Source organism: Ischnura elegans, chromosome 3 (assembly GCF_921293095.1).
Source record: "Ischnura elegans chromosome 3, ioIscEleg1.1, whole genome shotgun sequence".
NCBI classification, from domain to species: domain Eukaryota; kingdom Metazoa; phylum Arthropoda; class Insecta; order Odonata; family Coenagrionidae; genus Ischnura; species Ischnura elegans.
Genome location: NC_060248.1, coordinates 72,656,081 through 72,671,495, shown reverse-complemented (window position 1 = coordinate 72,671,495; position 15,415 = coordinate 72,656,081). Strand labels below are relative to the sequence as shown.

General features: G+C 36.7%; 1 protein-coding gene across 1 annotated transcript in view; it reads left to right on the top strand.

Annotated features, from left to right (window-relative positions):
* The window catches only part of LOC124156000 (replication protein A 70 kDa DNA-binding subunit), a 45,644-nt gene extending 30,465 nt beyond the window's left edge, over nucleotides 1–15,179 (top strand). The window contains exons 9-14 of the mRNA XM_046530276.1: nucleotides 551–685; nucleotides 1,803–1,908; nucleotides 2,187–2,347; nucleotides 3,675–3,758; nucleotides 12,646–12,843; nucleotides 14,270–15,179. Of these exons, the coding sequence (XP_046386232.1) occupies nucleotides 551–685; nucleotides 1,803–1,908; nucleotides 2,187–2,347; nucleotides 3,675–3,758; nucleotides 12,646–12,843; nucleotides 14,270–14,371 (786 nt within the window). The 3' untranslated portion in view covers nucleotides 14,372–15,179. The remainder of the gene's footprint in view (nucleotides 1–550; nucleotides 686–1,802; nucleotides 1,909–2,186; nucleotides 2,348–3,674; nucleotides 3,759–12,645; nucleotides 12,844–14,269) is intronic.
* Nucleotides 15,180–15,415: the final 236 nt, after the last annotated feature.

Here is a 15,415-nt window from a genome sequence, read left to right as displayed (position 1 = left end):
TCTGGTTTTTCGGTCCCGTGAGCCTTGGTTATATCGAGAGTCTACTGTATTGCTTTTTAAACCTAATTCCAAAAATCTAAAGCTTATTAAGCCCCTCTGGTTTAATTCTATAACTCCGATTGAACATGAATAGACCTCATCCTGTCATAACTTTTTCTTGGAGACGAAACATTAGTGTCGGTGTACCTTGGCTGTTACATTGGATTGGGCTTGTGAAAATGCTAACATTAGGGATTAAATTGATAACCATCAAGCTAAACAGCTGCTGGTCCACTAAGCCATCACTCTTAAGCCAGGAATTGTGTCATTTTCTCTGCATCAATAATTAATTACACTTCAGAAGAAAGTCTCTGTTTGTTTGTGATAGCGAAAGGTAATTGAAAATGAAAACTGTAAATTTCTAAACTGTATATATCTCGATTATTTTGTCATGTCATACTTTCTGAACTCATGTTGATGAAATCATTCTCAGATGATTGATTTTCAGTTGAATTTATCTGTTTTATGGCAATATGCATCTGGATTCTATAGGTTCATATTTATTTTTCAGGTTACTCTTACGCTGTGGGGATCTCAAGCAGAAGAATTTGATGGCAGTCAACACCCTGTTGTCGCAGTAAAAGGAGCTCGGGTGTCAGATTTCAGTGGGAAATCTCTTTCTCTTTTGGGCTCAAGTTTAATGAGGGTAATGTAGCCACTGATTTTTTACTTAATGGCTGTAATTAGAAGTTTTTCACACGTATTAATCAAATTGTTTGCAGTGATCTTGACGAAGAACTTGTCTGAGTTAGTGAAAAAATATTCAGTTTTTCTTAGGGATCGACAGATCCAGGATTTTTTTCGGATCTGGATTCGGATCAGATCCTTCATTTTCGGAGCCGGATCTTTCAGATCGGATATTTTCGGATCCAAATGCATTTTCAAATTCCTGCTATTAAACGAAGTAATTATTCAAGTTCATCCTGGGTACATACAATCAAAGGAATGCTTTATAGATTTTCATACACATTTTAATATTTTTATAAATTAGAAATCATTTTTATAGGCTTTCAAGTTGTTTTTTAAAAACATCTTTACATTCTCAGGACCTAAACTGTTACGCTTGGGTTTGGAAATGAAAATAGGAAAAATCTTTGGATAAACTACTGATCAGTAGCGTAGCAAGAGGGGGAAGCCCGCAATGTCCAGACCCCCCGAAATATAAAGTACCCTAGGGTACTTCCAGAAAAAAGCCAGAGCTTACTAGATTAAAAAACATTTTTTCCTATTTAAATGTAATTTATTTTCTGTTGCTGACTGTTGTTCTATATTGGAGATAATAGAATCTAGGCCTATTGTCTCCTTAATATGATATTTGTGTAGTGTGTTAAATATTTTTATTTCCACATAATAAATGGTCTATTATAAAGATTTTTTTTGGATGAAATTGAAATGCAAATCTCGCAAGGTATGGTATATTTTTAGGTATGGAGAATACAGTGATCATCCTCATGATATGTTGTTGGGGAAATATGTACTTCTCTTCTTGTAAACTGTCATAAAATTCACCTATTATTCTAAATTTTAAAGAGTTAACTGATTTTATTGGCAGCCCGTAAAAGTTGACTTGAGTTAATTTGTATTTTTCTTAAGGCATTGATTCCTAAGTTCAACCAGTGTTGAAAGAGCTTTGCCATTCATTGATGTCATGAGGACAATTAATGGATGCATATTGTCTATTTTATTTCTCAATAACTTTATGGTTTCTCTGGATTTAGGCTTAAATGTAATAATTCATGAGGTAATCAATGATCTTTTTGCAGATAAATCCTGACATTCCTGAAGCTCATAAATTGAGAGGATGGTATGATAATGTTGGATGTAATCAAGAGTCTCAAAGCATTTCAAAATCAGGTGGTGGAGCAGGTGGTAAGTTTACATGGCATGACTTTTTTATTTTACTCGAACGACATTTGCAATAGAATTATTGAATATTCACTGAAAGAGAAACCTTAATGAATATATTGACTGAAGTTTTAGGTTTCAATCTAAGGGCTAGTTTATGTGTTCAAACGATTTTTATCAAACTTATTTGCTTGTAAAAATCCATTTATTTATTTTTGTTTTTACAAGCTAATACATTACATCATGTTGATTATTGTGGGTTTTAGTAAATCTGTTATATTTAAGATGATTTTCTTTTGAAGGTGGTGGAAGCTCTCAGTTTAAATTGCTTGCTGAAATGAAAACAGACGGTCTTGGGGGTGGGGAAAAACCAGATTACTTCAGCTGTAAAGCTTACATCATGATGGTGAAGAAAGAGGGACTTATGTATCAGGCTTGTCCAGAGCCAGATTGTAACAAAAAGGTAATAAGTTCCTAATTCTATTTGATATTTGATGAGTATGTGTAACAACCCTTTAGTGTCCTTGTACGTTGTATTTAAGAATCAATTCAGACTACGAGCTTAAGTTTTCCAGTTACAGTAAAACCTCTTTACATCGTAATGGAGGGGACCACAATTTGGGTATTTTGATGTATGGAGGTTCACTATAGAGAGGTTTTAGTGATAGGCACAATTTTTTCATATCCTTTGGAAATGAAAGGCACTTTTTTTTTAATCCATTATATTTATGTGTTTAAACACACATGCATGCATTGGTGAACATGTACTTATTATTTAATAATTACAGTAAGTGAATGCTATCGTGTGATTTTTACCATGATTCGGGAGAAAACTATGTGATCTATCTCAATTCAACAGTCACTTAAAATGATTCGGATACTTGGATATCTTTTTTCTTATTTACTGTTAGGTATCCTCTCATATTTAGCAAAATGGCCACAACTAATGAATATAACGTGAAAATTACAGCATAATAAGGTATATAAGAAAAAAGTGAAACATTTATTGCTGAAAATGTCATTCCATGTAAAGAAAGATCTGAGGTTTTCCCGGCGTATGCTGATGTTGAAGTTTATTCGGGATTGCCACCGGATAATTGGTTCTCCATCTCTGCCGACGTTACGATGGCCGAGTCGTCCATCGTCATCAGGGCTTGTCTTTGCGTTGGGTGATCCCAGTTATATAGTATGGGCTCCAGGTCAGGTGACTCGTGATTGGTCCGCCTTTTCCCACCTTTTTTCCCGGGCTTCGCTGACATATTTAAGCACCGGTTTCCAGGAATTGCTTAGGGCGTAACCAGCATCACGGTTCGTGGTGTCAGTCGTCGTCCGAATTAAAATAGCTTCCTTGGTCAGCCTTTCCCAGAATCTGTCCACACGGCACAGGACCTTCGCGTTCTCCCAGCGAAACGTTGGCAGAGATGGAGAACCTTATCCGGTGGCAATCCCGAATAAACTTCAACGTCATTCCATGTACATATTCACGGCTGAATTAATGGTCTCTAGTTGTCTTGGTACAATTTGCAGAGGCAGTTAGGCATTAGGCAGTCAGCGAGGATGTCTCCTTGGTATGATAAGTGGAGGTTTTTTGCTATAAAGAGGTTCACTACAAAGAGGTTTGCCAATAAATTTACATGTAAATCTGATGGGACCGTAGGGGTGGTATGATGAATGGAGGTTTATGATGTAAAGAGGTTCACTACATAGAGGTTTTACTGTATTATGAAAAGGGAATGTTAATTTATACATGAATGTATCACTCAAGTACCTTAATTTGATATTTTTTTCAGGTCATTGACATGTGCAATGGGATGTATAGATGTGAAAAATGTGCAAAGGAGTTTCCTAACTTCAAATGGAGGATGATTCTGTCTGTAAGTTGCCTATCCATCTATAATAATTGTCTATTTTAACAAGATTAAGGCACTGGACATCTGGAACTCGGATTTCTTTCTCTTGGAGTGTTGGTAACAATTTTGTGACAGGGATGCACCTGTACGGAGTTAAAATTCAGTGAAATTCAGAGGCAATAGTCCAGTTCTTCTTCATGCTCAACCCAGACTTAAGTCTGGGTAAAGATATTAGGAAATGAGGCAAGCTTTATGAGGAGGCCAATATTGCTGAAGTGCTAATGGTCTGGGGATAGGCCTCAACTAAGGAGGTGATAAATATCTGGATGCGCTGTTTCCAAGTTTTTAACGTGGTCAAAGTTCTGCCATCTTGGTTTGACAATTTCTGGACTTAGTCTCTGACTGATATCTGATATTTTGAGGTGGCTAAGTTTTGTTCTGATGTGCTACGTCAAGTGAAAAATGCTACCATAATCACTAGTATTTCGCCTTTGAATGTCAACAGATTTTTCCCATCATTCGCGATACTTCTATTAATGTATAAACTCTGTGTCTGTTAGCCACTTTGTTGGTGGGGAGATAGTTGAAAATATACTTTTTTACTGTATTTTTTAGATTTCCGTTGGCTATAATAAGATTAAATACCAGTATAAGTGCAGGTAAATAACTAGTTTACTCTCGTAAAATTTTATTTTCAGCTGTGCTGGTTGTAGAACGTAGCTGTGATGATTGACAATAATTTTTTTCTTGGGAAAAGATGTTTGAGTCATAATTTCACGAAGCCTACCAATGAAGTAAGAAAAAAAGGTTTACATTGTGAGTTCCATAGGTTATTTTAATGTACATATTAACAAGTTCAGACCAAAAATTTCACGAAATAGTAAGCATTGACTCTTATGGGATTATCAATCTTTTGGTCAAAGCGGGTGTGGCTTGTCCTGCCCAAGCACCTCCATTCAGGCCACACTTCGTTCCACGCTCATAACCAGTGATGCCCCCTCCAGATATTTACAACCTCCTTGGCCTCAACAGAGAAAATTTAGGCCCTTTCAGCCCTCAACATCATCTATCCATACTCTTAGTTACGCGGAAAAAAATATTTGATTAAAACTATCAAGCTGGTCTGATAGGGAGTATTTTTGTTGAATATACTTAAACTTTGATGTAAATGATTAAGCACTTGATTTATTTTACCAAACGCTCTTGATATATTTCATCAAACATTTTGATATTTCACAATTTGGTCAATTGTACGAAAGAGTTTGGAAAAAAATAGCTGAATTACAGTGGAACCTCGATCTATCGTTTTTCAGGGGGATGGATGAAAAAAACGATCGATGCGGGAATGTTTGTCCGGGTTGCCTATGTCCCAGGAAATTCTGGATTTTTGCAAATTATGATATTCATTAATGGATTCAAACAAGACTAGCTGATTACAGGAATATCATTACTTTATCGAAACACTTAGGACATATTGTTGATTCGACTTATATATCTTTCAAATATCATAAAGGAACACGCCTTGCTAAAAAATGTTTGCACTCCACTCGGAATTTTCACTGCTATTTCTCTGTAAAAATTCTTATCCATCAAATGCCATTTCAAGTACACGTATTTACGAGAGAAATGTGCATGTTATGCCTCAAACAGCTGATTTCACCGTCGCAGTGATTGGTTATGAGATGGATCAAGAAGGCCAAAATTGGTTTATTATTTGAAATGTTCCTTTCTAGCAATTAAATTTTTAATATGATTGAGGCAATGTGGCATTAATCGTCTGCTGCAAGCCCACCTGATCCTCGGCTTCATCCCACTTCTTGTTTTCACCAGGGATCTCGCTCTACCCCCACCCCTGCCGTCATGTGCTAGTGGACATACCGAAGCGTTCTGCAATATTTGTGCATTTCTAGCCCAGATTCTTTTCTTCATCTTCAATTATTTTCAATCCATCGTTTAAAGTTCTCACTTGTGTCTTCGGAAGGGCCATGGTCTGAAGATAAATAAGAATAAAACTACAGTGGAACCTCGTTAAAGCGAGTACGGGCTATTACGACACCCCCGCTATTAAAAGAGTTAGCCGAGGCACCGTCAATAGACCCTATAATAATCATGTTAAAAAAATTCGTTTTTACGAGGCCCCTTAGGAGCTTCCTTTCGCCATAGCGAGGGTTTCCATCGACGGAGAACCTTCTCCAAGAGTCCCTAATCTCTGTAATTTCTTGCGATCTGTTAGAAATGAAGTTAACATGGAGTGTACAGTCTCAAATTCATGCAGTAAACTGGCGTTCGATAAGTAAGTAGTTCATTTTGGTGAAAATATTGCGGAATTAACATTCGTGAATGCTTGATCTTCTTTTGTTCCTCGGGCGGCAGAAAGCAGTCGGCAGCGTACCCGCACGTCCGTGAGTTGCGTGAATAGAAAGCATTTGATGGCAGACACCATGGCCAAAAACACCAAACACGTCTAAGCAAGAGAATAAAAATGATAGAGTAATATGAGAGTGGCGTAATTAATTTATCTTCCTATTCGTTCTTCGCAATTAAAAAAAAAGCGTCCAAGGAATGCTGACCACGAAGAGTTAGAAGGAGCTTTGTTCGGGTGGTTTTGCCCTCTTCAATCTGTGAGAACGTCATAGAAAGTGGCTATGCCTAAGCCTAATGCAGAGTATTTCAGGGATAAATTGCGAATCGAGAACATCAAGAGTACGGAAGGTTGGTTATACTGATTCAAAGCACCACAGCATTATCTCCTGTCATAATTGCTGGCGATGCCTGCGGTGTTAACCCGAAGTAATTAAAGAAAACACTCTGATCCTATGTATCTTAAGAAGTATTCCCCGCGTGGTATAACATAGACGAAATGGAACTCTTTTACAACCTACTCCCCTACAAAACCCTTGCAGTACGAGGTATTTCTTGCAATGATGCTTCTAGAGGTAAGTAGAGTGCTTTAGCGATAGTGTAGGGTGTACGATACAATGATACTCAGCGTGAATTTTTCGGATAGACCTATTTATTCTCTGTTGCGGTTACAAGTAATAGTCACGATCACAATGTACTATTCACAATGGTGAACTATTCGCGTCAGTGGTTGGAGTCGTAGTGGCGCTTTCTTCCGACACCCGGGCGGCCGTGCCTGGTGGCCGCTGGAGTAACTCTCAGAACAACTAACTCTCGTTTGGTGCCATGCATTCGGCGCCGCCGCAGATGGCATATGTGAAGAGCTGATGCTGCGCTTTCATTCTATTTATTTTTTAAATTCTGCATTTCTTTTTCATGTTTCTCAGTCATTATTGAGAATTTTAAATCAATAAATTCAAACTTGTAAGATTTTTTGGCTTTAGGGTCCATCAGATGCGTATGCTTTTCCGTTTCTTTGCCGAAAGTAATACCCATGTGAGTTATATTTGTCGCAGTTTCTGCATCTTGCTTTTGTTTTATTTAAGTGACATCAGCATAATACCTGCCTGATATTTTTTCGTGAAATAATATCACGTTAATATCTTTTCATATATTACCAATTTTTATTCAAAGTGCCGTGGTAAACTTATTGTCAGTCTATTATTTCAAATATGTCGCGAGCGTAACATTCAAAAAGACTTTTTTTAACAACGGTAATTTAGTCACATCATTTTGCATGCTTAGCAAACTTTTTACCATAGATAATGAAGACATTACATTATATGGTAGATAAGGTCTTCCAAGGCAGGATCGTTTTATAACCTTCCACCATTTTCGTCTGCATAAACAAATGCAATACGTGATTTCACTTCACTGCCGCTTAACGTGCAGTAACAATTACCATACACCAATGGAACTATTTGAGGCATTAAATAACCGCAATACAGTTGCCAAATGCCAAAATAATAGAATGATCACGTACATGCACTAATTAAGTACATAGAGAAATGGCTTCGTTGGTTGTACATTGGCATAATGATTGACAAAGCAATGCTGTACATGATTTTTATTCAGGACGGCGCTTATAAATTGTTGGAATAGTTAATTTTTTTTTAAGTAAGGAAATTTAGTGATGCATATAACATCGCCTTTCGTCTGAATTTATGCTTACGTTGATCATAGATAAAGTTCCTTGTCGCCGCACCACTCCTGTTCCTGTGTAACTGTTTACAATAGGTATATTGGCTATTATTTGCTCCACCTCCGGTAAAGCGACAATTCGCTATAGTGAGTGTTTATTTGAGCCCCTTGGGGTGTCGTTTTATCGAGGTTGCACTGTAATAAAAATGAAACCGGACTCTATTGAACCCACACGGAAAACACTCGCTGGTTTTAAGTCAACCCACCCTGGAAAGTACAGAACCACTCGTACGAGGTGAAGTTCGACACTAATGCTATCGCGTACGGCATAAGGAGAGCTTACTGCAGAGGGTGAAACATGACCATATAACTGCGCAGTGAAATTTTTTATCCTATAGGGAAAGCAACTTACCCACTAATTTCTAACAATAAGTAGCGTAGCTCTAGATGAGCAGATGAACTCAGATTGCTAGTAGGGAGAAACAAAATATCCTGAGAAGACATCGCTTCGTTAGCAACTCAGACAAGTGAGACTTGTTGCATAACTCGTAAATTGTAACCAGACGCCCTCGATATCGATATTCACCAGAAATCACCATCGCATTATTCCAACTATTTCCTTGCTTAAATAACGTTAGAAATATGTCGTGTCTGGTATCATTCTTTTTTTAATTACATGCACATCACTAATATCTCAATCTAATAAAAATATATTACCAAATGCCGAAATTTATTTTTAGACACCTTATGGGCTAATTGGTGATTCATGCAGCAGTTGACCTCCAGAAGTGGGGATCTTTGAAGCGAGTCGGCTAAAAAATGTCAGCGGTCGAGAAAGGGGGAGGCGTGAAAAAGGTTCTTTTGTTCTCGAGTAACTTGATATTTTCTTTCGAAGCTAAGGTCTTCGTAATACGATCCCTGCTCGAGCTGGGACCTTTTTTTTTTAATGGAGGGGGATACCGGATCTTGGGAAATGCGCTAATGTAACTATACCACGGCACTCAGCTTCTCGGATCCCTATCGTATTTCAATCTCCTGGGGAAGATTCAAACTATGTGCCTGTCGATATTAGCCATAAATAACATGTTGTAAACACTTCGTCTCATTTTTGTCAAACGATGGATGCGGGAAAATTATACGACGGGACTGTGATCTTTAAACGATCAATGCGGGAAAACGATACTTCGGGGAATGATAGATGCGGGAAAAAAATTACATTGTCTTTATGGAACTTAATTTGGGACCAGGAGCGGCGAACGATGAATGTGGGAAAACGATCAATGCGGGAACGATAGATCGGGGTTCCACTGTAATTCAATATGATTCAGAATTTGGTAACTTTTATCAAAGTTATGATTAATTTAAAGATGACGCCGTGTGTTTTGAAGGGTTCATTATTCTTTTTGTATGTTGAAGGAGACACCGTGTATGTTGAAAAGGTTTATTTCTTTTCTTTCTCTTTATCTTTTTTTTGATTAATGTGTTGTGAGAAGGACATATTTTGTTTATCTTGCCAAAATCGTCAAAACATCCTTCATTTAATTGCTTCTTAGAGTAGTAACGTGGTGTACACAGAACCCAGGCATCCAAATCTGTGCCCTTATTTCATTTACGCGACAAAAGTCAAGTTGTGGATAGGCATCAATCGCTCTTCGACCAAATGGATTCATCGTCTGTCACGGCCGAACAGCACCACCTTTATTTAGCGGACCCCGACTCATCCCAGGTCAAATCTCGTGGGGAAGACTAAAAGGCCCGAACCTGAAAAGGGAGTGGAGTGAATTGGGACCTCTACATTACGTTCATTTTTTTTTGTTTATTTCTGCTTTAAATTGCAATTTTATATGTAAGCTGGTGCATCAAAGATAATGATAAGCGTATTATCATGCATATTAAAGCTGTAAGGAGATGTTTGTGTATTTCTACAAATTAAAACTTTAATTAGAGGTATTCCTGAGGTATTATCATTCGCGATCATGTTTAATAACATGTGATATAAGTCGTCATACTAGACCAAATCCATGCTTAGGATATCACCCAGCACGTTAAAGTCATCTCTACATTGATGTAAAAAGCCTGCAAATAAAGTTCTCTTTCGCATCTGCACTAGATATTGATAAGGAGTACCTACGTGCAATTGTGTGTATCAGGAATTCCTCTTAAGCCTACAAAGGGAAACTGTAGTCACACCTTATTCTCATTTCAAAGCAAAGGTTGATTATTTACATTAATAGTATATTATGACGTTTGTGTGAGCTATTATCATGGCAATAGATTTAACCTAGTTGTTAGAGTCCGTTTCTACCACACGGGGGGCCCATTTTCAATGCTTCTTGCAGGCATATTTTTTCTCCACTTCTTTGTATTTCTTTTGCAGAAACTTACGTTATACTCTTAATTTTATGATTTTTAATCAAAACAATGTTTTTCTGGGTGGAAAATCTTTCATATGTGCACGCTACATCGGTTTTATTATCCTTTTGATTTTGGTAGTTTTTATCGAACTGGTGTGGCCAGTTCGGTAACAATTACCGAACCAGTTTGATAATAATTATGATAAACAAGATAATAATTGATGATAAAGATGACAAACCAGTTTGACAAAATTTATCTAACTGGTTTGGTAATTGTTATTGAATTTTTCAATGTGCCACATGAACCGAAAAGTATGATAAATTTCATCAGAATTCGGTAGTTCTAACTAAACTTTTTTTCCGTGCAATGTGCCCAGAGTATTCAGCTATTAAAAACCAATGGTCAAACATGTTCCATTATGTTGACTCTTGGAAAACAGCATGGTTTATTTAAATTTTATATGAGGATTGTACCAAAAGTAAGGTTCCCATATTTTTTACAAATAGGAAACATTGTTGATTATGATTAACTTATGCATTATTGAAAAGCTTACATTTTTGTCTATTTTTCAATATAGTTTCCATTTTTTTTTTTTTTTCGATACAGTTTTGAATATGTGCTCCAATTTTTTATTCATAAGTCAAAGCAGTCTCATGCTGTCGATGGAGTGTGTGGCCTCTGCTCGCTCTTCATTATCACTCTTGATGCGTTTGCCACCAAAGTGTTCCTCTAGCTTGGGGAAGAGTGATACATAATTTGTTGGCAGCTAAGTCCAGGCAGTACGGGGGATGAGGCATAACAGTCCATCCAAATTTCTTCAATAGCTCCTGTGTTTGACAAGCAGTGTGGGGTCGAGCATTGTTGTAAAGAAGCTTTACTTCCTCCCTCAGTCATCCTCTCCAGTGATTCTGGATTGCTCGCAGAGTTTGGTCAATTTTTCACAATATCTGAGTTTATTATTGTCTCAGGTTACATGTAATTGATGAGGAGTAACCCTTCCAGTCCCAAAACACAGTCGACATAACCTTTCCTGCCGACTACTTTTGTTTGAATTTCTTTGGTGACTATGAATCAGAGTGACGAGATTGTTGTTTTGTTTTTGGCTAGTAATGAAACACCCACATTTCATCTTCTGTGGCGAAAGAGTCCATAAAGTTCTCCTTTTTGCCTCCTCCCTAAGTTGTTGAAGAAACTTGCGAGCACAGTTAAGACATTGCTCCTTGTGTCTGTCAGTCAGCATCCGGGGGACCCAGTGATCACACGCCCTGTGATAGCCCATTGTTTCTGTTAAAGTTCTTTCAATTGTGCCATGGGAAGCTTCATGAATGCATTCAACAAGTTCACAGACAGTGACTCTCCGATCTTTGAGCAGCTCACTGACAATCACATCCCAAACCAACTGTCTTCCACTCCATTCTTCATCATGAACTTCTGTGAGACCTTCAGCGAAATCCCTCACCATTTGCAGATGTGCTGAAAGGAAATGCACTCCTCACCATAAATCTCAGTCAGTTGCCAATGAATCTCCACAGGCGGTACGTTCTTTGCATTGAGAAACCGAATTACTGCTCAAACCTCGCACTAGGTGGAGCGGCGATCAACACATCCATCTCTGATAGCTGCGAAGCCAGTGGTGAGCGACGTAGCGAATGGTAGAAGGGCGGGCTCGAGAGTGAGGGAACCGCTCCGCATGGCATTGTTGTCGGATTTTGCCTAGCACTTTTCCTCAAGGCTGTAACTCATTGGGAAACTTACTTCTGGTATAACCCTCATACTAAAGTGATAGGACACAACGGTATACAGAGGACTTAAACTGGTCTCTATGCAAATGCCCTCCTTAAATCCTCTCAGTCTGTGGGTGGGATCTGTCAGCTGTCCCAGGGCATATGAATGACTTATTAAAGATATTCTACCATTTGAGGTTTAGTAATCACCCAATGCCTTTAAGTTTCCCCTACTTACCCTTCATAGTTAACTCCTCCTTTTGTCTATCTCACCTTCTCCATTATCTCTCATACCCAAATCGCTAATGTCCCCAGTCTTTTCTCATCTTCCTTTCTCAACACTCATATTTCACCACAGAGTGGACTCCTCACTTGCCTTTTCTTTGCATCTATAGACTATTCCTATAGGTCCTTTTATTGGCTCTGTTCTCATGTATTTCTCCTTTTCTAATTCTCTGCCCTGATATACCTAGTGTTTTGTCAGTTTTCCTCTAATATGTTTTCCAAATTGCTTGCATAATAAAATAATAAATAACTTTTTAAATGCCCTTCTCTTTAAACTTCCACCTTTTACATTTCTGTAAGTTTCACCACACTCAAAACTCCTCAATAAAGTATGAGAACTTGAACTTATAAGATGGCAGTTGAGAATATTTTAAGCTCTAGAAGTTATATTGCAATGAAAACTATGCATTTGTAAATATGATATTGAGTAATTGTCAGCAGTCCTAATAAAAATATTTTTAATAGTATTTAACTATGCATGAATGAAATATTATTATACTTTACAGGCAAATATTGGAGATGCGACTGATCATGCTTGGGTGACTGGTTTTCAAGAAACTGGAGAAAAGGTGATGGGCATGTCCACTGATGAGCTTGCTACCTTGAAAAACAAAGAAGACCAGGAAGAATATGATGCAGTCTTCCAAAATGCTAATTTTAGGTGTTTCAACTTCAGATTGAGAACAAAAATGGAAACTTACAATGTAAGGCATTTTGTATTTCCCTTTTAAGGAAATTGTGCAGTGTGACATAAATCTGTAATGAGTCACTCTTCAGCCCACTGATAACAACCCCAATTTTTATGTCATATTAGCAATTTCCTGGTTTAATTAACTGTTAAACATTCTGCTTAGAAATAAGTTATGTTAAAATCCTACTTATAATGAATATTATTTTTCAGTGGCCTATGCTTAACAGTGGATTGTGCTAATGTAATTTTGACTTCTGCTCTTAAGAATGTGTATTTTGTTTTGCTTCACTGTTTAAGCCATTTCTTTTCATGACTTGCCTCACCATATCATCTTCTCTCCTTCTTTCCTCTTACTTCACTCATACATTAAGTGACAGAACTGTGCGCTTCACCTTATGAAGTCATTCATATGTTGCAGAAAGAGGAACATATCAGCATATCTCAAGGCCATTGTGCTACCAGTTTCTATTAAACTGTCTTAATAATTTACATTTAAAACAATATGTTAAATACCAAAATTTCCTAATTATACGAAAATGGGACCTATTCACGTTTCCTTTAAAAATGTAGGTTTAGTGAAACTTCACTCTATTCACCTAAGGAGCCGACACTACCTGTTCTGCTTCAAGTGGATACAACCAAATTTCTTTCATTTTAGCACAATTTTCCACTAAATTAAAACATCCTGGCAATTGCAATAAATGATGTTATACAGAACTATTAGTTTCATCAGTAGAAAGTACATTATTTGTACGGACTCTGTAGCCCCGTGGTATTTCAGCTAAGTCAGAAGTAATGGTCTTGACTCATCAATGATGATGGGATAGAAAAAAGAGTTAAAATGTAAATGCTTTGTAGGAGATTAATAAGGATTTTATAAATGAGGTTGCCAACATTTCTGTGTGCAATAACTAACTTTCCACCCATTATTTTGTGAAAGGTTTACAAATGTTATTTCAGAATTGAACACAATTTCTTTTTTGACCTGGGGGGAAAATCTCCACAGGGGAATCAAGAAAGTGTACACCTCTGGTTAAGTCTTAATCTGATAGTTTTTTTGACAGAAATCCATGAAGTTGTGGAATTGAATAGTACACAAGCGTGGAGGTTTTTACCTCCATTTTTTTCTTAAATATAGTGTGCTGAATGTGCCACACTGTAGATGTGTTTATCTTGCCAAGGTTTTTTAGTCTGTGCAATCATTTATTTTTGCATTAATTGCTGTAGCAGTAAATTGCAATTTTTGCTGTTCACCCTGGCTGCAATTATCAAGTAAACTTGTGGGCATATTTGCTCAGTTTTTTCTAGTTATTTTTGTAGTGTTTTCTGAAAAGAATTTTTTTGCCTATTAATACTGTAATTATGTATGTGTGCTTTGTTTTGGGATATTTATTGGTTTTGAAATAAAACTAAAAATTGTATTTATGCTCTATCCACAGGAGGAGAAGAGATTAAAGACAAACATTGTGCAGGCAGATCCAGTGAATTATGTGGAATATAACCGCAGATTACTTACAGAACTGAAGGAAGCTTTTGCTTAATACGTACATTATTTCTATTTTTTTATTTTATTCGAAATGTAACGTTATGTCATCAGGAGAAAATGAAAATTATATACCTAGCTCTTAATATTTATTTTCATTTTTATGGGCTCACATGATGTGGAAAGGTATTTTCTTTTTGGTATTCTAATATACTGAATATTGTATCAGATAGAGCAGTGGCTTTGAAGTTGCTGTGAATGGCTAAGATTTTTCTTTCTGAATTTTCTTTATTTTTGTGAGTACTTGCAGAACTGGAGCATATGTAAAGGTTTTTGATAATTTGTTGGTATTAATACTGTAAGTAATAGGGTTTTATAATTTGATTCACTGTATTTTTCTCAGATTTAAAAAACAGTTAATTTTTATAATTCATTACCATTCTTCATTCCAGTGTACTTCACATTCTCATAAAGTGTAGCTAATTTCAAATTTCCTAATTGAAATGTTGCCAGTGAACGAGTAAACTCCTGACAAATGAAAAGCATTGTGGCTGGGAATTGTTTTAGTGTACACAGTGTTGCATTCAAATTTTGAGATGATATTTGTGTATTTTTAATACATTGCTGAATTTTGAATTTACCTTGCACAGTGATTGGCATTACTTCATGAAGTATTCACCCTTGAAGAAAATGGATAAAATTTTTAATTATATGTCCAGTGTCAAATATTATTCCTCCATCAAAAGGTCATCTTTTGTATCCATTATCAATCTTGGTATATTGAAGTTTGCCTGGTTGCTGGTATCAGCTGATGTTGAAAAAAAGATATTTGTAAATTTCAAATAAAATGATATAATTCAAAATTACTGCACCAGATTATTGAAGTTTATTACCTATAACTTAACTTCTCATGAAAAATAAGTAAATACGAACATGAATTGAAAGGCAATAACAGTAGATATGTTCCCAAATGTAAATACGTATAAGTCTATTCCGAATAGATAATCAAAGTCTTTTTCCTTGGAATTGGAGGAGGATTGGAGTTCTGTGCATATACCTGATTTCCCTTTTGATGAGAAGTTGATGAGGATTTCTTCATTGT